General features: G+C 51.5%; 6 protein-coding genes across 6 annotated transcripts; 5 read left to right on the top strand and 1 right to left on the bottom strand.

Moving 5' to 3' along the window:
- Positions 1–41: 41 nt before the first annotated feature.
- On the top strand, positions 42–555 carry PSV08DRAFT_15319 (uncharacterized protein). The gene has a single exon (XM_066091831.1). It carries the CDS (start codon positions 174–176, stop codon positions 474–476), a length of 303 nt encoding a protein of 100 aa, XP_065948241.1. The 5' UTR covers positions 42–173; the 3' UTR covers positions 477–555.
- A 3,516-nt stretch (positions 556–4,071) lies between these two features.
- PSV08DRAFT_229950 (uncharacterized protein) lies at positions 4,072–5,593 on the top strand (the record flags this gene model as incomplete). Its single annotated transcript, XM_014218801.1, has 2 exons — positions 4,072–4,304; positions 4,432–5,593. 2 exons carry the CDS (start codon positions 4,072–4,074, stop codon positions 5,591–5,593), a joined length of 1,395 nt encoding a protein of 464 aa, XP_014074276.1.
- Positions 5,594–11,503: 5,910 nt separating this feature from the next.
- PSV08DRAFT_380794 (ARS binding protein 2-domain-containing protein) lies at positions 11,504–14,269 on the top strand (the record flags this gene model as incomplete). Its single annotated transcript, XM_014218804.2, has 1 exon — positions 11,504–14,269. The coding sequence occupies one exon, from the start codon at positions 11,504–11,506 to the stop codon at positions 14,156–14,158; it is 2,655 nt and encodes an 884-aa protein (XP_014074279.1). The 3' UTR covers positions 14,159–14,269.
- A 202-nt stretch (positions 14,270–14,471) lies between these two features.
- On the bottom strand, positions 14,472–15,475 carry PSV08DRAFT_330516 (uncharacterized protein). Its single transcript, XM_014218805.2, has 2 exons — positions 15,153–15,475; positions 14,472–15,071 (listed from the first exon to the last, which is right to left on the bottom strand). The coding sequence occupies exons 1-2, from the start codon at positions 15,320–15,322 to the stop codon at positions 14,666–14,668; spliced, it is 576 nt and encodes a 191-aa protein (XP_014074280.1). The 5' UTR covers positions 15,323–15,475; the 3' UTR covers positions 14,472–14,665.
- A 222-nt stretch (positions 15,476–15,697) lies between these two features.
- Positions 15,698–18,005, top strand: PSV08DRAFT_365532 (Scd6-like Sm domain-containing protein; the record flags this gene model as incomplete). Its single annotated transcript, XM_066093097.1, has 4 exons — positions 15,698–15,714; positions 15,771–15,806; positions 15,856–16,087; positions 16,278–18,005. 4 exons carry the CDS (start codon positions 15,698–15,700, stop codon positions 17,694–17,696), a joined length of 1,704 nt encoding a protein of 567 aa, XP_065948242.1. The 3' UTR covers positions 17,697–18,005.
- Positions 18,006–19,140: 1,135 nt separating this feature from the next.
- On the top strand, positions 19,141–23,009 carry PSV08DRAFT_412155 (ankyrin repeat-containing domain protein; the record flags this gene model as incomplete). The annotated part of the gene is made up of 4 exons (XM_014218807.1): positions 19,141–19,994; positions 20,044–20,944; positions 21,712–22,061; positions 22,139–23,009. The coding sequence occupies 4 exons, from the start codon at positions 19,141–19,143 to the stop codon at positions 23,007–23,009; spliced, it is 2,976 nt and encodes a 991-aa protein (XP_014074282.1).
- Between the last annotated feature and the right edge of the window lie 659 nt (positions 23,010–23,668).

Genomic DNA, 23,668 nt, shown 5'->3' on the forward strand with positions numbered 1-23,668 from the left:
CTCCAGCACTTCCCCCCCCCCTCTGTCTCTCTCTCTCTCTTTCTACGATGCTTTGGGGAACAAGAACAAGAAGAAAAAAGAGGAGCTTTTAGCAATGGAGAGGGAGGGGACATGGTAAAATAAAAAAAAAGAAAAGGGGGGGATGGAGCACATTGGGAAGCAACAGTAGTCACATGGGTTTCTCTTCCCCTCCTCTTCTTTTAACTGGCTCTTTTTTTTCTTTTAAGCTTTGTTTTCTTTTTCTTTCCTTTCTCTTCTGTCGAGGACTCTCGATTGGGTATAAGCCATATGTAATAGCTTTTCCTCTTTTCTTTCTCCCCCTCCTCTCTCTCTCTCTCTCTCTCTACTCTTTCTCTCTTACCCATGGGGAGTTTCAAAGATTGCAACCCTGTTTCTGTTTCTGTTTTTTTTTGGGGTGTAAGTTGGGGCAGAGTTTTTTTTTTCTTCTTTTTCTTTCCTCCTCTCTCTCTTACTAACTTCTTGTCTTATTAGCATAGTTTATGGCGGAGGCATGGAAAAACAAACAACGGCATGAATTGAAATTAAACATTTGCAACTTTGAATTCATCGTCCTTGAATTTTTTTGATCATGTTATTTGTCAAGGTGATGACAAAACAAGATATTTTTCTTGCAAGCGTGAAAGAGAGAGGCATTCCCCCGAATGCATGAGGGAAGGGTGAAATTTGAGTTTAATGCTTGCTTAGAGGGCTGTGTGGATCACAAGCATTTATTTTACTTTGCTGGTCACCAAAATTCAATGCATTAAACTTTGCTCGGGTGCTTCCTTTTTCTTTGGATTTGCACAAAAGACAAACAACAAGGGGGTTATTTTTATCGCATTACAGGGGGGGAGCAAAGGTTCTATTGTCAATGCACTATGGGGTGGAAGGAAAAAAACCACCCCTTCCCCCTTCCCCCCTGAATCAGGCAATCCATGACGAGTCATCTAAAATCCCCCCCAGGACCATATGCGGTCGGGGATGGTCATAGTAATGTCGGCTTACCCGGCGATCAGTGTATGTAACCTATGTACATTGACGATAACAATAAGATACCTTGTGATAGCAGTACTTTTGTCAGAATGGCGACTGGTGTAGCCGTCTTACCAAGATAGAGTTTCCGGGGTAATGCGGAAAGCTAATCACCGAAGGGCGGGCGAAAAAGGCATAGTTTGTTTGTTTGGTGTGGTCGTGGTGGCCGAGAATGGATGCGGAGCTCCGAACTGAGAGCGGAATCGTGGTTGGTAGTGACGAGGGTGTGAATGGAGTAGCAGAGAAGCATATTGTCGTCATGGACGGCATGGGCGCGATGGCATCAAGTATCAATGTGTTGAGAGAGTGGCCAATTTGATTTTGTTGTAGTAGGGAGTTTTTTTGTTTGTTTATTGCCCGCTCGGATTTGGCAGGACGAGAACTGACGATGCTGCAGGTAGTCTGTTGTGCATCGTGGACCACGGCCAGCTCAGGGTTCTCGGTGACACGGCATAAATAATGCGGTCATGCAACGGTGTTTTTAAAACGGTCCTAGGCGAGATGCAAAGAGACCGGTAATGAAAGCTTATAGCATCAAGAAGGTACTTGGTTATAGAAGATCTACACAGGTGAAGGTTTTTGTTTTTACGGATGAGGGTGTTGGCTGGGAGCTAATGGCGATCAGTGGAAACATGCATGGGGCGGGGGGGCTTTTTGCGGAAGGAATCCGCAAAGTTTGCGTAGTCATTCGAGTGGCGGCCAAAAGGGATGATGCGCATGGCAGATTGCAGCTCTGTGAGAGTGGACACGAGGGCAGAGTAGTATTGGTGCAACGGCAAGCAAGGAATTTTGGACGGGCAGACGTGGGCGGAGCGAGTACCGAGTGAAGAAGGTGGGACAGGGTTGGGAAGTGGGAATGGTAGTACGGAATCGGTTGTTGACTAGAGGCGGCAGGAGGCGTTGTTTGGGTCGTGTGAGTTGAAGAAAAAGGCCATGGAGTGCTTCATGTTGAGAGGGTCTAAGAAGCCGGACCGAGAGCCGGGACGGGCTGGGAGCGTTTGGGCGGGCGCCAAGGACGTCAAGGTGAGACTGTGAGCGAGTTTGCAGCAGCAGCCAAAGACGAGGTACTGGTAAGGGGTGTGATTGGTGATTGGCAGTTGCAATAAGCCGAGGGCCCAAAGGGGAAGGCCAGACGATCTTTTGCCGGAGTGGCAGCTAGTGGTGACACAGCCTTATCTTATCCCAGCGCGTGGGTTGGATGCAGGCAGAGAGATGGAGAGAGTGGCAGACCCACTGGTTCCAGGCGGCGGAAGTGGTTTTTTCAGGCCGGACCCGGCAGGTTGTTTGCGACGTGATGCAGTGTGGACGGGCGGAAGCGAGAGTAAGGGAGGGCGATGTAGGCGGCCGAAGGGGATGCTAAGGGTTGGGATGGGTGGTGGATGTGGAGGTGAGATGAGTGGTTTGTCAATGCAAGAGCTGGAAGGGGCAGTCGCCAGCGGCGAGTGCAGGGGAAAGGCGACCAATGTGGCAGGCACGCGGTGCATGTTTGTGCGTGGGAGCCTACTCCAAGTGCTGTGGTACCTGGATACATTACAATGCGTGCGTATTTACGCACTGCAGTACGTACGAAGAAGATAGCTGGTGGTGCCATGGCGACGTCAGTGGGCACGGCGGACAGACACAGACACAGACAAGCAAAGCCAAAGAGGGGCGGGCACGGGCTGGGCAAACTATGTTGCGTGTAGGTGAGGATGGACATGTGTTGGAGGCGTTGTACTACTATTCGACAGGCGAAAAAAGGGTCCATCAGGCGGCGGCGTGGCAGGCGCGATGGACAGCGGTCAGTCGGGTGTCGTGGCGAGAAAAGAGGGTTTGGTGTTTCAGGATAGGTTTCGCTGGCAGGTCTCGTGAGGGCGGTGGACAGGATAGGATGGGATGGGATGGGATGGGATGGGATGGGGATGAGTCACGGGAGGGCAGGGCAGGGAGTGTAATAGTAGTATCCTGGTGTGCAGGTGTGTGAACAGCGATAGCAGCAGGCGAGGCGGGTGCATGGCCATGGACGGATGCGGCAAGTGACAAACAGCGACAGTGTCGACAGGGCAGGCGCAATGTCGCTGGCGCGCGAACACACTGACGGGCAGGAAACAGCGACAGCCAGCACAGCGAGCGTGGAGGCGGAGTGACAGCCACGTGTGAGATGGGGTTTGGACATGGGCGCTGGCCGCGGTGGACGAGGGCGGTCGCCCCTTCCGGCCATGGTGAAACGCGGGCCCATGAACCATGTGCCTGGCCAATTGGGGCGGGGCCTCGTGCTGGCCGGGCCCTCGCCCCTTCCGGCCTGGTCAAACGGGGGCATGGGCGGGCGTGAAACACGGGTGGCCTCAGCAGACAGCCGTCGCGGTGATTGGCGGCCGGCCAAGTATTGGCAATGGGGCCTGTAACGCAGCGCTGAGTGGTGCTGACTACGCGCGACGAGCTGCCCTCGCCGCCGACGTGCCTATGCGAAACAGCGGTTGGCCGCCACATCTGCTCGCCCTAGGCCCCAATACTCGCGCCCATGCCTGGCGTCTCGAGGCTGCCCTAGAGTAAGACGGCTAGCCCTCCTGTCCCATCCTGCCATCCATCCACCCACCCCATCCCATCCCATCCATCCTGGCCCTGTCGTCTGCTGGCTGGCCGGCCTAGCAGCAACACTCGACAAGAGCTGCCCGGCATCCGTGCCCCCCCATTTTTATCTGCCCTCGACGCCCACGCCCACACGCCTGCGCCCACGCCCTCTCGCTTTTGCCCGCTCTTTTTCTCCTCCTCTCGCCTTTTTCTCCACCCTCTCTCTCCCTCGACACTTGCCTGCAACGCCACCTGCTTGCTTGCTTGCTCGCTCGCTCGCTGGCTCGCTGGCCCGTCGCACTCGTCGCCTGCCCCGCTTCGCTAGCCCCCCCCGGCGCCCGTGTTGCACCAGCCTCTAATCTGCCCCGGCTGCGCACATCCCTCGACACTTGGTGTAGCGGACTTCCTACAAGACCCTGCCACACTCACCCTCCTACAATCAACCTGTCCCGACCCATTGCTTTCTCACACCGGCGCCCACACGCGACCATGACCACCGTTGTCGCCAATCCCCCGGCCCCTGCCCAGCATGCGGCACCAGCGCCCGTCGACGGCGTAGGCTCCTCGAGGACATATGCTCCCATTGCGCCCTCGACTTCCTCTCCCCACCAACTGACGCCTACCTCTCGCACAAACAAACTGCCCCCCCACGACAATGCTTCACCTACCTCCTCCAGCCCAGGTGCACAGCACAGAGCAGAGGCAAAGCGCTCCCCTCTTTCGTACGTCGTTTAGTCTTTCCTCCCGATCTTCTACCTCTTCTTCTTCCTCCTCTGCCTCACACTCTCCCTCGTGCCGTCCAATGTCGGCCTCGTCACCCACCTCCACCTCAATGTCCCCTCCGCACAGAGACATCATGTCCCTCATGTCTAACCGTCCCTCGTCGCGCAGATCCCGCGGCCCGGCCCCCAAGATAGTCGTCAAGAAGGAGCCCTCCTCGCCAGACATGCCCACCACCACGACCCGCCACCGACCCCAGCGCCTCAACCTCTCCAACCACAACATTGTCCACTCGTCCGGCGCCCTCACTGCTCGCCCCTCGGGCCAGCCCTCTGCAAACCTGCTCGATGTAGGCCTTGCCTGCCTGTCCCCTGGCTTCCACACGCAGGATCCCACCATGCGTGAGCAGCTACAGCGAAGTCTCGATGTACGAGAGCGCCAGCGACAGATTATCGAGGCCCGCCAGAAGCACGGCAAGGGCGGTCCATCCGAGGCAGACGAGCCCCGTCCAGGCACAGAGATTGGTGCTTTCGGCCGCACAATAAAGACTCCTCAGACCTCGCGCCGCAAGGGCCCTCCTCCAGCCCTCTCGATTGCGCCTCCTTCACACCAGTCGTTTGCAAACGACCGCGTCATCCAGTCGGCGCCCCTCAACCAAACCTTCACTGGCCTGCGCAGCAACGCATCCTCATCAAGGCACACCAACGCCCCATCAAACCTGTCACAGTCCTCGCACATTCACCATGTCCCGGCCCAGCAGACCAGCAACCGGTTACCGCCCATCTCGGACGTCTTCCCCGAGCCTCTTGGCACTGCACGCAATGCCTACCACAACGGCAGCCCTGGACACTCTTCACACTCCAACGTACAGCCCCCGATGCAATCGCCCAGCTTCCCGCCCCCACAGTTCACTCAGCCCCCGCCAACATCAAGGCCCCGCGAGTACAAATCTGCTGAGGAGGCAGTCCAGCAAATGTCAGGTGGTCGAGAGGATCTGCTCCCCCGATTGGTCCACTACGGTGGCCACCAGCCCCCAACGCCCCCATCGCCAATGCCCAATAAGAACGCCTCATCCACACACCATGTCCGCCCAGAGTCACAGCGCAGCACTAGCTCCCGGAGACGTGGCCGCGACGAGTACGAGCAAGACAATGGCACCCCTCCGCTTGGCCGCCAACAGCCTCGTCTGGGCCCATTCGGCGCTGGCCGAGACTCGCCAGAGACGCAGCTCAGAAAGAAGGAGGAATTCATTGCACTTTGCGCAAGAGCCTGGGATCTATTCCACTCGTAATGTTTTTGCCTCTTATCGTCAATGTTCTTTTTTTGTTTACTGTAATTTCTCTTTCTTATCATCATTTTCCATCACACACACACACACCCATGGCGCATGTCGGAGTTCATCATGTCCGTAGTGCACCACTCTCGCTTCATCATCATTACCTGGTTCGATTTTCAACACGCCCTCGCGCGATGTTCATTATTACCCTTTTTTCGACTCGGCATTTATTCTTTGGGGAAATCTGCGTCACCATTTTTTTCATACGTTTAGTGACAGCACCTAGCCGTCCATGGGCAACGCACGGTTATACCCCCACACACCCCTCCACACGCAAACCATTTTTTATTTCTCATGTCCAGATTTCCTTGAAATAATCCTGGGTTACCCGATTTGGTCTCCAAATGTCTTTTTTGTTTTCCTTTTCGAGTTATGGCTTCCACGAGTTTTCTGAACGCGAGAGAGGGCGAGACAAAGCAAAGGTGGGGGGACTTTTGTTTGTTCGTGGCTGAAGCGGGACATCCCTCGTCTTGAAACACGACATGTCTCATGACACGAACAACTCCTCTCTTCACACCCTCTTTTTTTCTTCTAGCCCCTCTTTTCTGAAGAGTCGGCTGGCGGGACTTCCGATTTCCGCCTTTATTTTTATTCATTTTCTGATTTGCATTTACTACGGTCATCGGGTTTTGTTGGAAATATGATACCTTGTTTTTCGGCAAAGGCAGGCGGGGTGGAAGCAAAGGGGGGAAATGGAAAGCGGGGGGAGGAGAGAAAAAAATTCCGAGGTGGTTAATTCAAAGTGGAGGAGGAAGGAAGGAAGAGATGGGAAAGACAATTGTGTCTGGTTTTTTATCGCAAAAGACAAGACCGAGTCTTTTTCCATTCCATCTACTATATCCAGACTCTGAGAGGTTTATTTACTTCAAGCTACCTAAGAAAAAAAGTGGGAAATCCGTGTGCATTGTTCAATATTTTTGTGTTTTATCTTCTATTACAAGTGAGATGTTGGTAGTGATGTCATTACTGGGATTTTTTGCTTGTTTGCTACTTGTCGTCCTGTGTGTTGAAACAAAATCCATCGGGATTCCCGTTTTTTTTAGTCCCTCGTATTCTTGATCTAAACTCCTCCCGCAGATAGATTAAAAAAAATCCACAAACAACAAACGGAGAGAGAAACAACTTGGAGTTAAATAAAGTGCAAGAAATATAGGTACAGAGGGAGAGAGAGAGAGAAAATCACGCCATACAATTCATCTATCCATCCCGTGCTTACATTTTCTCTTCTTTCATTTCGTGCGTTGCTGAAAGAAAGAAAAAAACATGTGAAAGATGCAGATAGGTAGGTACATGGTACGGAATTACACCCGCCCTGTCCCGCCGAACGACAAGATGAACCACAAAGTTGAAAGGGTATTTTTTTTCGCACCAATCAGCCCTTCCCCCCCCCCCCCCCCCCCCCTTCATCTTTCACGTGTTTTCGCCCTGCAACCCAGCATTTCACACGCGCGCTTTTTTTTTTCCCCAACTTCCCACCATCACACTCACTTTTGCATCTCCTTCTCTTTTTTTTTTAAAAAAAAAAAACAACCCCCCTCCTCTTGTCCCACTTTTCGGCCATGTATAAAACACCCCAGCATCGCTGGATTGTGCCCCCCCCTCCTAAATAGCGATTCCCTTTCCCTTCTAGATATTGATTGGAAATTTTTTACTACTTTCTCCGAGATATTCTGCCCCACACACACACACACACACATACCTACGTGTTTCATCGGCACATGCCACACACACACGCGCGCGCGCGCGCGGCGAAAAAAGCATCGATCGCGTATTGCACATAGCGCTGTTTGCAGGGGTTTGGGTGTGAAACAGCTTGTGTGCGCCACCGTGCGTAAGTATGTGCGTGTGCGTGTACAGGAAAAGGTCTGGTGCGGTGCGTCTGTGGGGGTTTTTTTTTCTGACAGACCGGGGTGGGGGGGGGTTTAAAGGTAAGTAAGTGTAAGGGTAGGTAGGGGTCAGGGAAGAAGAGAGAGAGGTATACGGACGTAAGAAAGAAGAGGGGGGAGGGTTTGAATTAGTCAGATTGGGGGGGGGGGGGGGGGTTGGGCGGAGGAGGGCGGAGCGGAGGCGGGCGGAAATTGCGAAGATGGGATGTGGGTATCGCGTGTATGTATACACATGTGTGTGTGTGTGTGTGTGTGTGTGTGTGTGGAGGGGTGTAAATGGTCTTGATGGATGGGTTATGGACATCGGATGAGGATACTGGTGGTGTATAGTAGAGGCAAGTTGGTTACGTAGTAGATGAACAAAAAAAGGCAAATTCCGCATGTTTGAATCGAGATTGGTAGATTGCGGAGTATCAACAAAGTACCACCGTACAGGCCTTGTAGGGCCAGAAAATGCCAAGGTTCTGTTGTTTGCTGACAATCTCATTTTTTTTCTTTTGAACCTGGGAGCTGGGATTCTCTGCAAGTATAAGCAGTCGGGCCGTTGGGCAAGGGTTGTTTTTCTCGATTGAATCTCTTTGGGAGACTTGAAGGGGGGGATGCGAAAATCTATTTTCCGTGGTTGGGTTTTTTGGATTTTTTTTAATGAATGAGGTATAGATAGGATGATGATGCGTTTGTAACTTCAAGTGTTCACGGTAGTATAAATCCTACAGATAATGCGCATACATATACTTGGAGGATTGGAAGTGAGTACGTACATAGTACTATCCATCCATCTATCAATTGCCACATTTCGAACCCTTGCAAGCCCACCTCCACTTACTCGCGCACCCAAGTGCACAAACATCCCTCATTCTCTCTTGATCGACAGTCCGTGGTTGCCCTGCATGCCATGTGCAATCTTGCACATTCCCCTTTTCTGTAATATCCCGGTTGTCCCATTCGGCACGATTACCCAAGGCGATTCCCCTTTTCGGGGCCTGGGTCTGTGACTGAATAGGATAGTGCGGGGTGCATGATGGACCGATGTGGATAGTGAGGCGCAAAGAAAAGGAGTTCGCGGGCGCTTGTGTATGTAAGATCTACTTAGGGTAGGGGGGGGTAGGGGGGTTAGTGGCTTAGTTTACTTTGTGGTGGCTTGGGAGGGGGAGGGGTTGGGTATAGGGGGATGCGATGGGCAGATTTTCATGGTCGGATTTTTCAGCGGTGCAATTGTAAGTGGCTCGGTGAGTATTCCGAAGAGAGAGACGCCGCGTGGAGGGGTGGTAAGTGTGGAGTTGTCAAGGTTGATCTTGTGTTGGGATAGAGCTGGACTATTTTATACGAGGGTACTATGCTGTGCACTGACTTTAGCGTACTATCTTCCGCTTGGACTTGGCTTTGGACTGAACACACCATGCCGCCCGTGAGACATGGAAGAGCTTCCGTTGAACTTGATAAGATTACTCCTGTATTGAAAACGAATAAAGAATTGTAGTCTTGATCGTGATTGAACAGTACTGGGGGTCGTTAGTGCACCTGACAAGCTCATATCCATCATGTATTACCCATGTCGAACCACGAACCATTCTTCTTGTTTCCTTGATCATATTAATACAATGGATTGACATGAAATGCGAGTATGCTCTCGTAGCCTTGGTAGTATCATCCACATACGCTATTTACCGGAGTGTTCACCAATCCTTTCAATATCAGCAGCAGTCTTCTGTGTCCATACCCCTGAGAACGCTCAAAGAGTGTGAAACGAGCACACAAAGACTTTCTAGGCTACAGGAGAAAAAGGGTACCAAAGTTTGTATCTCGTACATCATCCTTCGCAGTCTCCCGTATCTGGGCACGTGTAAACCATCTACGGATTTACCTTATGCTGTGAATTCAGTATTTGATAGTCGGATATTGGACCGCACTAATGATGAGGAGTGGTTATTCTTGTGAAGACACTGATTCTGTACCGTCCTATATCTCACATCTATAATAGTTGAAAGACACTAGGACTGCTATGTAGACTTATATAAGCACATAAATGAAAGTGGGAATAGTATGGTAATGTGCTGTGCTTGTACGATTCAAGAGCAATGTGCACACTTTTGTTTAAACACTGGATTTCATAAACACCACGCAGTCTTGGTGAAGATGAGTCTTAATATAAGGAAATCAGCCTGAGTTGAAATAATCCTCCTTAGGATGGCATTACCATTCTACCAAACATCCCGCTCTTACATATGCCAAGTAGTTTTCTTGAACACGAGGATTCAAAATCAAGTATAATAACGCGTGGAGTCGAGCATAAAACGCTCTTGTAACGGAAAGGAAACAGCAGAAGAAGAAGAAGAAGAAGAAGAGTTATGCAATGATTTCATACCAACTTAGTTTCCGGATAAAGGCGAGTATGTATGTAAACATCTTTATGTTTTGCATGGATACCCTCAAGTCCAAACCTAACCCCACATTCGGATGATTTACTACAGCATATTCCCAGCAAATATCCCTGTGAAAATCAACGGGATGAAGCATTCAATCTCCAAATCTAAATCAAGGCTGCTTAGCCAACGTCTGTTTGATTGAAGGTCCTTGAAATGACCTTGCCCGACAGCCGATATGGCTTGGAAACGACGGGTGGATATAACCAGGATAAAATGCTGTCTGTTAGACCGGCTCTTAGGCATGACCTGACACTTCCTATAATCGTCTGACGGGTGCGTGCGACAGATATAGTGACCAACGGAAATTTGCCATGACTATATATACCAAACTTTCCAAATGGAACAGATTTGAGATATATTGACGTGTTCAGATGACAGGTGGAGTTGAGGGATAGGATGATGCTTACTACTGCATTTGAAACAATCAAGGACGTTTGGCGAGGACGGTAAGTCAAGCATGCGGGCTGCACAAACCCCCACGAAATTAATAAGGCTGAAATCAAAACATACTTGGACATCTGTCCACTCTGCTGTAGTGTTTTGCATTGTGGATTAGCGTATCGATTAGGCAGATTTTGATCAGGCCAGCCGTGTTGCGGACACTGAGACATGTGTCCTTGATTTGGATGGTTATCCGGAAGGCTGACAATGCGAACGCCCTGCTGCGACAATCTTTTGGCGGCGTTGTTGCAACATGGAGTACAGTTTCGAGCGGGCTGTTATTCTCGGACGCCCTTGTGCATCTAGGTAGTAGTGGGGCCAAGAGGTAATGTTTCGTCGGCCGCGGTGAGGTAGTGGGTAGCGGTGCAAGAGTCCTATGAGGGCCTGGCAGCGTGGCCAGCCCAGGTAGAAGCGTCGCAAGTCGACGGTGGAGCGTGGACGGACAGCCAGTCACAAGGCCGCATCGCGCAGTCAGGCGTGATGATGCTGCAGCAGCGGCGACATGGGGCCAAGTGGGTGGTGGGAGAGCAATGTGTTCGGTCGGACAGGTCCAAAAATAGAAGCGAATTAGTAGTATGCTCCGCTGCCTTAAGTCAACAAAATGTCCCCGAAGCAGCCAGGTCTGACCCGCCAAAAGCACATCAAGGACCGCAAATTATCACCATCAACCCGGCCCCTCCCCACGACGCGACCTGACAGCGCGCATCGACGGATTGGCTTGCGCTGCATCGCTCTCGCGTCGCGACAAAGAAGAAGGAATAATCCGAGTAATTGCACGGCGACGGCGACGGCGACGGCGACGGCGACGGCGCTGGGCGCTTTGCATCCTATCCCTGGCCTGGTTCGCGCTGCGTTTGCAGGCCCTATTGCGACAGCAGCCGCTCCATCCTTCCGCCCTCTTCTCTCCGTCAAGCCAGCCCAGCCAGCAAAGAGGGAACCCGTGGTCCAGAAGAAACAAACTGTCGCGCGCGCTCCCCGGGGCCTATCCATGGCCTATTGCTCACATTAGCGCGGTCGCGACTCATCACTGCGCCCTCATGGCATGCTGATCGGCAGCGGGAGCAGCTGAGAGAGAGAGAGAGAGCGTTACATCGCGGAGAACCCAAAGAACCATGCACGTCGACTTTGGCGAGGAGGGACAGACGGACCATTCCCTCCTGACAGCCAACGGCCATTCCCACGCCCACGCCCATACCCACACCCACTACGACCACCCAGGCCCCGGCAGCGGGCCGTCCTACTCGCCCTTCCGGCATTCAGGCGGCGGCAGCGGTGGCGGCAGCGGCAGCGGCAGCGGCAGCGGCAGCAGTGGAGGCAGTGGCAGCAGTGGTGGTGTCGCAGCGATTGACCCGGGGCTGGATCAGAGCACAGGTGCCAGCCGCAATGTGCACACGCCATCAGGCCATCTACTTCAGCCTGACAATACCGGACATCTCGCCCACGGCTTCTATGGCGACATGCGCAGCTCCCAGACTCCCCCGGCCTCTGCGAATGCCTCGCCGCGCTTCTCCGCCATCTCACCCACCAGTCAGCCGCGCCTGGGTACTGCCCACTTCGAGCCCGCCGACCGCGACCCGCCCCCGCGCGACGTATCCGACGACACCATTGACAATGCCTACGCCGCCTTCATCCTCTACTGCAACCCAAACTTCCCTACCACCACCGACACCACCGAGCTGGTCAAACTGTTCCGCACGCCGCCCAAGAGCGACGGTAATGCCTTTAGTACATGGGCCCTCTTTGAGTTGATCCGCAAGTTTGACGCAAAAGAAATAAAGACCTGGACACAGCTGGCTCTAGATCTGGGCGTGAAGCCGCCAAACACGGATGAAGGACAGAGCACCCAAAAAGTGCAGCAGTACTCTGTGCGCCTGAAGCGATGGATGCGCGCTATGCACATTGATGCCTTTTTTGAATACCTCCTGGGCAAGCAGCATCCCTACTATTTACAGATACCACCTCCCCACCAGCCGTTTCCAAGCCAGGGGCGTGATGGCGTGCCTCTCGAGGAAGACCTGGCCATCAGGGCTCTTGATCCAAAGTTCAAGCCCAAGCGCGGGCGCCGAAAGGCTGATGACGGAGAAGAGGACATAGACTTTGACGAAGGCACTCCAGCTCGTAAACGACCCCAGCTAGATACAAATGTGGCGTTTGGCAATGTGTTGCAGCCGCAATCCGCATACCCTACTAGCGCGCATCCAAACAACATGCATGGAGGTTTTCTGACACCGCAAGATCCATGGACTGCAGTCTCTACCGTCACTCCATCTTCTGCCAACACTGCAGCCTCGGCTCCAAGTCGTCTGGGCCAGAGTGGGCTTACTCCTTACACGGAATCACCAATGGGCGGACATCATGCACGATGGCGCGTAAATACACAGGATGCGCCTCATACACCACATCCGCTTTCTGCTGTCACTCCACAGTCTGCATATCCGTTTTTTGACGAACCACAATCTGCTGTCACGCCCTCCAGTACCAGATCACGCTCCCGCCGGCGCCATGGACCTGCTGTATCGTCGGCTTGGTCATCCAACAGCGGAACCGCCACTGGCAAACTTCGCGGTCGGCCGCCTAGTAATCGTTCTATCAGAGACGGGCCTTTTGTGACTTTTCCAGCAAATCCAAAAACGAAAGAAGGGCCGCCCATTGATCGCAATCCAGTCAACTTGACACCAATTGTCGAGCGGGCGCATTCAGACCCACCAGCTCCAGAGGGCTCCGTTCGTTTCCCACCCACACCGGCGTCTGCCGTTTCTCCCTCAAAAATCGAGGGACCGGCTGCAGGAGGTGCGCCACAGAAGCAACGGCTGAGTCTCCAAGTACCTCCCAATGTTGGTAATCCAGTAGTACGCCTAACGACGCCAACTGTGCTTGTAAACGGATTACAAAACGACTCCCCAAGCACTGGACTAGGACCATCCCCGATAAGCGCCGCATCCACCCAAGTCTCGCCTGCAAACGCCTACGAGCAACAAAGCATGTACGAGAAGCAACACCGGCCAACCCATCAGACGTACCACGGAAACCTCACCCCATCCGAGACGCCTGCGCAACCGCGACCACCGCCACCAACTCACTCACAACCAGAACCCGAACTCCCCTCCTCAACATCACCACAGTTGCCCTCAGCAGTCCCCCTCGAGACGCTGAACCGCGCGCTAGCAGCAGAACTAATACGCGCCCCATTAACCGGGCGGCGCAAGCGCCTACGAGGCAACGAAGCCAAGCGCCTCGCCTCTGCAATCCTACAGCCCCTCCACGCCAAGCCACCACCTACTTCCCTTGCCCCCACAAAACTCATGAGCGACTACGCCCTCGGCATCGCTATCAGCAGCTGTCTCGGCCTCGCCTCTACCGTCGGTATCGGCGCCGGTGGTCCCACCGGCGGCGTGCGTCGCGTCGAGTGCGTGCGGTTTCGCGTGGGCGGCGATGGATACGAATCCCCTGTTGACGAGGACGAAGATGATGACGAGACGGAATCTTCTGCTGCGAGACACGGTGCCCGCAGTATCAAAGAAACGTTTGACGTCTTTTTCAATGTCGCGTTTGGCGGCCTGACGGGCGAGTGGGTTGCCAAAGGCCTCGACATGTCGGCTGCTACTGATCCAGAAGATGAGGCCCAGGCCACCCGGGATCCGCATGCTCCCGCGGATGCCAATGCGGACAGTTGGAAGAGTAGGTATCTTGATGCGCGGAGTCAGCTTTGGCAGAGTAGGGAGGAGGTCGGCAGGCTGAAGGATAGGATTCTTGAGGCTGTCTTGTGAGGGTGTCCTCTTTCCCTCCTGATTTTTTTGATTTGTTAATTTTTTTTCATCTCAAGGTGAATTTGTAAAAGACATGTTTGGCGTATATAGGGTAGGGATGGGTTGGATTGGGTGGTTGGGATTTGTTATATACCCCAGTGTTGTTGTTGTTGTTGTTGACGTCATTGTCGTTGTTGGGACCATTTCGGGTTTGTACTCTTTCTAGATGAAAGGGGATTATTTATTATAGTCTTGCTGCATGTAGATAGTTTTAGTATACGAAGTTCGTTCATGTTTGTTTTTTTGACTACGCGTGCGTTGGGATTGAGGTGGTCATTGGTTGAGATGGTGCTTTATTTTTCCGTAGATGGTATTGGATATGGTGGGTTTGGAAGATAATTTTCCTCAATTTCAGCACCGTATATTTGCTTCAGTCAATTGTCTGCAAACCATCCTCTCTATATCTCTATTCTCAAGTCGTCTTCGAGCAGTGAAATGAATTCATGGACCAGAAACCAAAACACCCAATTAAACACTACCCGCTTCTTTGGCAGCTTCGACAGGAACCTCGTCCTTTTCCCACGGCTTCTTCCGCTTGGGTTTCGTCGCTTGCGTCCCTTGTCCTTCTAGCACTGTAGGTGGAATCTCCTTGATACCTGGTACTGGCTTTCCGCTTGTGATCAATTCGACTATATGCGCGAAGCTGGTGGGATAAGGCGCGGGTGGTTCGGTTGCCGTTGGAGGCGAGGGGAGGATGCCACTAGGTTCGGTGGTTGTAGCGGGGGTAGTAGTGCTTGTGGTGGTAGAGGGCAGCTCTCGGTCTATGACAGAGGTTGCGAGTACATTGGTTGAGCTGGGAGGTGAAGGAGCTGGCCGGTTGCGGGCATTACGATAGGCTTTATAGGCGTCAAAGTCGATGTTTTTGTTGTATTTCCTACGTAATACGAGTCAGTATGATTTGACAGAACCATCCAACATGGTTCGCGTGGGTTACGGATGCTATGCTTTTACGTACCTTGCGTAATAAAAACACCGCGCCCGTAATGCTAGCTCAGTTGTTTGTTCTGGCGTACTGTTGCTGCCTATAATAGCTTGCAACCCAGCCTGAAACTCCACATCGTCGTCCCAGTTATACCGCTCTAGCGCTTCGTAGACGTCGTCTAGTCCATCCGTGGTGACGCTCATGGCTCAATCTCACCCGTTACCCTGTATAAAGAATAGTCAAAAACGAAAGACTCGGCGACCTCGAGGGTCATGTGATTCGCTGGGTCATGGATCAACGCGCATGAACCTGTAAGCCCAGACAGTGTACGTCGTGAACGTGGTACATGAGGCAGTGTGGGGTAAAGGTTGGCCGGCAGGAGGCTCAAGCTCCCAGGCTACGCCTCGCTAAACATGCGCCAAGTTTCTCTCAGCTTCGTCCCACGACCAACCTCTCTCCAACCTTCCCTCACTTCCCCCCCATCAACTTTACGACTTTCCCAAATTCTACCAGCCCTTTCTTTTCTCCTTGAGCTTCCATTCCTTTCATACCCGTTTTGATACCCACCTTACACAGCCATGTCCGAGTTCATCGGGTAAGTCGCGGCTGCGCTGAATACCGCTCAAGCTCCAACTGACCCGCGACGCGCAGATCTCGCATTTCCCTCATCTCGAAAAGCGACATTCGGTCAGTACCCAGTTGATGCTGGGTTATTGCAGCCATTGACTCGCCATAGCTATGTCGGCACGCTCGTCGAGATCAACTCAGAAGCTTCCACAGTCTCACTAGACAATGTGCGATCCTTTGGCACAGAAGGCCGCAAGGGTGGCAAGGACGAGTACCCTCCATCAGACGTCGTGTATGAGCAGATTGTCTTCCGTGGTAGCGATGTCAAGGACTTGCGCATTGAGGAGCCGGTCAAGGAAAAGGCGCAGCCTGCCATGCCACAGGACCCCGCCATCATCGGAGTAAGTCTATGTCACTTCTTTTCTTCTTCTTGTCCGGTGATGTAAAATTTTCGGATGTAAATCATTAAACCACCGAGAGCGCAAAACCGTGTGGATATTTTCCGTTGCCTTCCTTCTGAGACCCTTACATACAAGCTGTTTCTTGTTCAATCACTTTGAAGCTAAAGCTGACGCGACGCATGCGCCACAGGTACAACAGGCTCAGACACGGCAAGAAAGCAGCCCGCAAGACGTGTCCGGTCGCCAACAGCCACCGCAGAACTTCCCTCAGCCTGGTCAGTTCCCTCCTGGTGGCTATCCACCTTTTGGCGGTCCTGGAGGTCCATATGGCAATCGGTTTGGTCCTCAGGGTGGGTTCCCTGGCGGCCCAGGTCCTTTCCCTCCTGGTGGACCTCCAGGCGCGTTTGGTATGCCTCCGTTTGGCGCCCCTCCTGGATGGTTCCCGCCTGGTCAGGGCTTCCACCAGCCCCCCGGTCCGTTCTCACCGAACATGCCCATTGGCCCTCCAGGCCTAAACCAAAACCAACCTCCACAAGGCCCGCGAGGTCCAGGACCTCAAGCTGGCAAAGATGAGAAATCTGGCCAAGCGCAACAGCCCAAGGTTGCAGAGGCAGACGGTGCATCGGCCAAACCAAAGAACGGTGCAAAGGGTTCTGGTGCTACTCCCACGCCTGCTGGCGCGAAACAGGCTCCGCCGCCGCCAGTTGATTCTAAGCCTGACGTATCGGCTGCTTTGGCACCACCCCATCCTCAGAACACTCAGCAGCCTGCCTCAGGGAAGGGTGCACCTAGTGGGCCGAAGGGAGGGCGGATTATCCCTGCTGTCCCCATTCCAAGCCCGAGGGCTAGCAAGACGGCACCCCACGGGCAGCAACAGGCTGCTGCCGCTGTTGCCACTGTTCAAGTTCCTAGCGCTGCCCAACAACAGAATGCTACGCAGTTGGCTACTGCCGCTGTGGCCGAGGCTATGGCGAAGCTCAACATTCAGAACAAGGGTCAAGGTCAGAGCCAGCCTCAAGGCCAAGCGCCTGCTTCGGATCCTATGAACAACTTGGCACAGAAGGTTGAGGGCATGCGTGATCAGAGTCGCCAGCATGCGCCACGTCAACGAGGTACTGGCGAGTTCCGTGGCAGGGGTGGAAGGGGAGGCCGAGGTGGTCTTCACTCACAACATCCCAAGATGGAGGTCCCTACGACTGACTTTGATTTTGAATCGGCAAATGCCAAATTCAATAAGCAGGATTTGATCAAAGAGGCTATTGCTTCTGGATCGCCCCTTGGTGAAGGCGCGGCTTCCACAGCGGATACATCTGCCAACAGGGAAGAGGTCGTTATCCCAAGCGGGTCAATGTATGACAAGAGCTCTTTCTTCGACAACATCTCGAGCGAGCTCAAGGACAGAGAAGAAGCAGCCACACGTGGTCAAGAGTTCCGCAGCCAAGAACGTCAGAAGAATATGGAAACCTTTGGCCAAGGCAGTGTTGATGGTTACCGAGGTCGGGGACGTGGACGCGGACGCGGGCGTGGTGGTCGTGGCTCCGGCTACCGCGGACGTGGTGCTCCCCGTGGTCGTGGCGGTGCTGATCTCGGTGTCCAGCCTGCTGCTTAGCTGGCGAGCCCCATACTTTCTACTCCACAGTGCAGTCAGGGTTGCTTTGTGTAATTCAGCAAGTGCACTGTGCATTCAGTCTTGTTTAGTTGAGCGATCTGAGCGTGGCGAGTATCTTCTCTTTTTTGCTCTCAGCCCTATGGGCTCTGCTTCTGATCGACTGGAGCGGCGTACTTTTCTCCGCATGTATTTATATATCTAGGGTTGCGATATGGAACCGGGACCAAAAGCCGGGCGGCTTGGATGGTGTGGCAAGCGTGAGGGTATATGTGATACGATTGCGAATAACGATCATGAGTATCTGTCCAATGCACGTTCTTCCTGATCACTCTGTGTTTACTACTCATTCTTTGGGGCCGCTCTTATCTGTAGTATATGTTGGTAATTGCTTGCTTGTGTGCTTTTGTATCTCATCGCTCTGGGATACAATTATCTTCCTACATGTGCAAAGGCTAAGCATGCTTATTCGTCGCCAAGTTCATTTGGCTGCACTGAGGAAAGTGATTTCACTCTCAAGTGCTGTTCCAAGTCGCGTCGCCGGTGAACAGACATCTCCAGTCAGCCTTGTCGCCTAAATCAACTCCTGCTGCAGCCCATGGCAGCACCTGCCCCGCGATTGGTATTGACCAGCCAACCAGGTTAGTCTCTCTGCACTGCCCCCTAACTTCAGCTTGTTTACTTGCCAGCAACCTCAAGGACGACCGGAGGCCTTTCATCTATCGTCACTCACCAGTCCTCGACATCAACATTTGTTCTCTTGTTCTTTGCATCACACAGCATTGCATCTACGATGCGTCTCTTGGAGGTTCAGAGTGACGGTAGTTTCAGCCTTGTCGGACCTCAACGTAGCGATATTTCGCCCTACGCCATTCTTTCACACACTTGGGGTGCAGACCATGACGAAGTCACATATCAGGACCTGTACAATGGTACCGGGAAAGAGAAACATGGATACAACAAAATCAGTTTTTGCAAGGAACAAACTACAAAAGACGGCCTTTGCCATTTCTGGATCGATACCTGCTGCATCAACAAGTCCAGCGAGCCAGAGCTTTCGGAAGCAATCAGATCCATGTTCAAGTGGTACCGTAACGCATCGAAATGCTACGTTTACCTCTCCGATGTGTCTAGTACAGATTGTGACCAAGAAAGCGTACCGTTCTCGGAAAGCAGATGGTTCACGCGAGGATGGACGTTGCAAGAGCTTCTTGCTCCATCATGCGTCCAATTCTTCTCCAAAGAGGGTGTCTTGCTGGGCGACAAGCATTCACTTGCAAAGGAAATCTCCGAGATAACACGAATACCAGTCGAAGCTCTTCAAGGACATGATCTCTCCAAATTCAGCGTCGAGGAACGTATGCGATGGGCTGAAGAAAGAAAGACAACACGTGAGGAAGATCAAATTTACTCACTGTTAGGAATTTTCAATATACACATTCCTATAATGTACGGCGAAGGCGAAGGTCATGCACGGAAGAGAATGAGGGAAGTAATAGAGGCCAGCACCGTGGCTAGAGACGCGAAATTAAGCCAGATAGAACGCTGGTTATCGGCGCCGGATCCTTCAGTAAATTACCAGAAAGCGCTGAAGCTGCGACAGCATAACACTGGTCGGTGGCTGCTCGATGGAGAGCGTTACGAGACCTGGAAAATTGAGACCGCGTCATGCATATGGCTATACGGTATTCCAGGTTGCGGTAAAACTCTTCTGAGTTCCACTATTCTGGAAGACGTTTTTCGGTATTGTGACGAGCATCCCGGATATGCTGTTGCCTACTTTTACTTCGACTTTAACGACATACAAAAACAAAATGCCGAGCGGATGCTACGATCGTTGGTCGTACAACTGTTACAAAAGTCTGTTGACATACCTTCGAGTCTCGATGCTCTTTTTTCCTCGCATGACAATGGGAAACGACCACCAGCTCTCGATAGCCTGTTGAAGGTAGCACGCGATTTGATAGAGCATTTTCCACAAGTATATATCGTTCTGGATGCATTGGATGAGTGCAACCAATGGTCTGAGTTGATGGAAATGCTTGAAACTATAGCTAGCTGGGAAATTCCGAATCTGCATCTCATCATGACAAGTCGGGCGGAGCCAGATATCAAGAGCACTTTAACTAGTTTTGTGGACCCGCAGAACAGTATCTGCCTTCAAAGCAACATAGTTGACAGAGATATCCAGCTGTACATCCGCCAACGGCTTTCTGACGACAAGGACTTGGCCAAGTGGAAAAAGGATCCCGATATCCAACAAGAGATTGAGACTGCCCTCACCAAGGGCTCTAAGGGAATGTACGATGAATTCAAAGTTCTCTTGTTTCTTAGTCTGATCTTCATTTAGGTTCCGTTGGGCTGCATGCCAGCTAGACACGCTCGGAAGGTGCCTCAATCGATCACTTTTGCGGAAAACACTCAAAACATTACCATCCACCCTGGACAAGACCTACGAACGCATCTTGGGGAGCATCAGCGATGAATATGCTGAATACGCTATCTGCATTCTACAGTGGTTAGCGTTCTCAGAACGTCCACTATCAGTAGAAGAGCTTGCAGAAGTGATCGCAATTGACGTGTCACGCGATCCAGAATTTGATAGAGACGAAGTGCTAGAAGACCCCATGGACGTACTGAGAATTTGCTCTAGTTTGGTTTCCATCACAGCAGCTCCTGGGTTGAATCTCTCGCGTGTATTAAGGACGCCAAGCATAACACTACCGAAGAGAGAAGTCCCAGTAAGACAGATCATTATGCTTGCACATTATTCTGTCAAAGAATATCTCATCTCGGACCGGGTAAAGCGAGGCCAGGCAGCGCGTTATAGCTTACAGGCCGCAACGTGTCACGGCGCCATGGCTGTGGCATGTCTCGGTTACCTTAACCAATTTCAGGAGCCCGAGCTCCTGTCAGAGCAAACATTGGAGAAATTCAAGTTAGCAAGTTACTCTGCGAGATTCTGGAGTGAACATGCCCGAAAGGCAGGAGATCAAGAAGCAGAAGTGGCCAGATTTGTTTGTCGACTGTTGTCTATGGATAATCCTGCGTACTTCAGTTGGATCCAAATAATTGAGGGTGACTTTTTCTGGTTTGACCCATCTTTTGAGAGCATAAAGAGTATTGTACCTACCCCGCTATACTGTGCATCACTTCTCGGTCTGGATACAGTTGTAGAGCAATTTCTCACCCAGAATTCGGACCCTAACGCACGAGGCGGAACGTATGGTAACGCACTGCAAGCTGCTTCGGTTAGAGGCCATGATAATATTGTCAAATTGCTACTTAGTGCTGGCGCCGATGTTAACGCACAGGATGGACAGTTTACTAACGCACTACAAGCTGCTTCGGTTAGAGGCTATGAGAATATTGTCAAATTACTACTTAGTGCTGGCGCCGATGTCAACGCAAAGAGTGGGCGATTTGATAACGCACTGCAAGCTGCTTCGGTTGGAGGCCATGAGAATATTGTCAAAGTACTACTTAGTGCTGGCGCCGATGTCAACGCAAACGGTGGCTTGGTGAAGTGGGCAATCACCTAGCAGTCTGTCTTAGACAGTTGGTTCGAATCCAGCAGCCATTAACACACTTAGTATAGCCCCACTATTCTTCTTAGCTATTACTAGGGGGGAAAGGTAGTCTTCTCTCCTCGTTTAAATCTCTTAAGGTTTTCCTCTAAAAGGTTTTTACTTAAGGGAAATAAGAGTAAGAGAGTAAGGCTTATCCTTAGAAGGTAGAAAAGGAGGATAGATAATACGAGTTGTCGTCACGTATTGTAGGTACGTGACGGTGAGAACTGCTCTCTCACTGCGGAGGGGGTGTAACACTAAATATCGTTATTTAATACATAGAATAGGTGCTTGTAGGCATGAAAATAAGCCCTACGCTTCACCCGTCTTCATGCCCCTAGGGGAGCTCCTACGGACGTTAAACAAGCAATCAATCAATCAATCATGTCAACGCAAAGGGTGGGCAGTTTGATAACGCACTGCAAGTTGCCTTGAAATTTGGGAATTAGTGCATCACCAGAATACTGCTCGAAGCAGGCGCCAATGTTAGTCCGGATGGTTCATGCAAAAGCGCCTTGCATCACGCTATTGATGGGTTGAGATGTACCCCTTCACTGGTAAGCACGTTGCTGAAATTTGGTCCACCGATGAGCACAGTCAATGCCCAGAACATGACCCCTTTACATTTCATGGCCTTGCATCGGAAATTTGAGGTGATCAAAATTCTGCTCAAGTATGGTGCCGACCCCAATGCGCTTTTTGAAAACCACGAAACGTCTCTTTACCTCTTTCTAAATAATCCACACGAGTCTGTCTCTATACAAGACCCATCCAGGATGAGAGAAGTATCACAGCTGGGGTACAAACACTCTTGATGCACGGAGCTGATCCAAACTACTGCACTCGACGACGAAAAACTCCACTACATCTTGCTAGCAAAGCCGGAAATCATGTATGGGTTAAAGTTTTAATCGAGTACGGCGCGAATGTAGGACGGACGGATGACTCGGGCCTCAATGCACTTCATTACGCAGCTCAAAGTGGAAACCACAAAACCATAGTTGCTATTCTTAGAACTGAAGAGGCAAAAAAGGTTGGTCTTGTTACATCGAAGGACGGATCTGGTAGGAATGTGCTTCACCATCTCTTGGACAAGAAAAAAAAAGCCAGAATCAAGACGATACGTTTTCTGCTTAGCCGAGGGGCCGATAGTTCAGCAGTTGATGACTCTGGATGTACCCCGTTAGCAAGTTACCTCCAAAGCCGTTCATACATCAATCCCGAACTCTGCAGCTTACTCTTGAAGTTCAACGGGAACGCGACTTTTTCGAACAGCAAGGGCCAGAACCTCGGACACCTATATATCCAAAATCGGAATACTACATTTGAAACGCTACGGTTCCTGCACGAGAGAGGTGTCGACTTGACAAAAAAAGATCACGAGGAGAAGACGTTACTACATGTGGCAGCTACGCGAGGCTCTCTGACTGATACAATGCTGGTATATCTCATCAACGTTGTTGGTCTTGGAATAGCTGACCAAGATATACATGGCCGAGATGTTTTGCAGTATGCCACTGAGAGACACGAACGAATAGAAAGAGTAGAAATAGAACTATCAGCAATGTTTTGTATGGAAGAGCTTAGCGTCGATTTCTGCAGTTGTTCCTGCAGTGGTTGCAGTGGTTTCTACAGGAATTTCTACAGGGATTCCTACAGGGATTCCCGCCTGACAATTTTAAGACGCATCACTGAACTCAAGGAACTCGCCACGAAAAGGAATAACGTCACAATCCCTGTATTGTAATCGAGAACAGCCGATCAAGATACCACCAAGTTACAGAGAACAGTTTATAGCACATGATACCCAAACCAATTCAAATTTTTCCCAACTCCTGCCCACTTTATCCTTTGTTCTCAAATCTAATCACGCACATCGCTTCTTATCCGCTACACCCACTCACCCAGCTACCCCGAGAAATACTCACAACCAACCCACAACACTTGCTTCACGCAAGAGGCTTGATGCATGCTATCGTTACATTACCCTTACCCTCACAACTCCACACTCCACACTCCTATCTTTTTTCTTCTCCTACATGAGACGCCGTAATCTCCCCCTCCCCCTCACATGCTCTCCACTACATGAATCGCATTTACCACCACACATCCAAATGCACATATACGAGTCATCAACACATTTCCCCCATTTCCCGTGAACGAATAATACTAGTTAGGCAAGGACAAGACGCATATACCAATGTACCACGCAGCGCTACCCTCTCGAGTCAACGATATCGGAACTGTTAAAGTCAGCAAACAAAAAAGGAGTTGTACGCACGGGTGGAACATTGGATGCGTGTTTGAATCAAGATGGAGAGAATGTAGGGGTGAGTTGAAAGGATTGTTTGGAAAAGGGGAGGGTTGGGAGAGAGAAAGTGCACACACGATAGCGAGTGGGAATAC

The sequence above is a fragment of the Bipolaris maydis genome (genome assembly GCF_028858645.1).
Source record: "Bipolaris maydis strain C4 unplaced genomic scaffold PSV08scaffold_14, whole genome shotgun sequence".
Taxonomy (NCBI): domain Eukaryota; kingdom Fungi; phylum Ascomycota; class Dothideomycetes; order Pleosporales; family Pleosporaceae; genus Bipolaris; species Bipolaris maydis.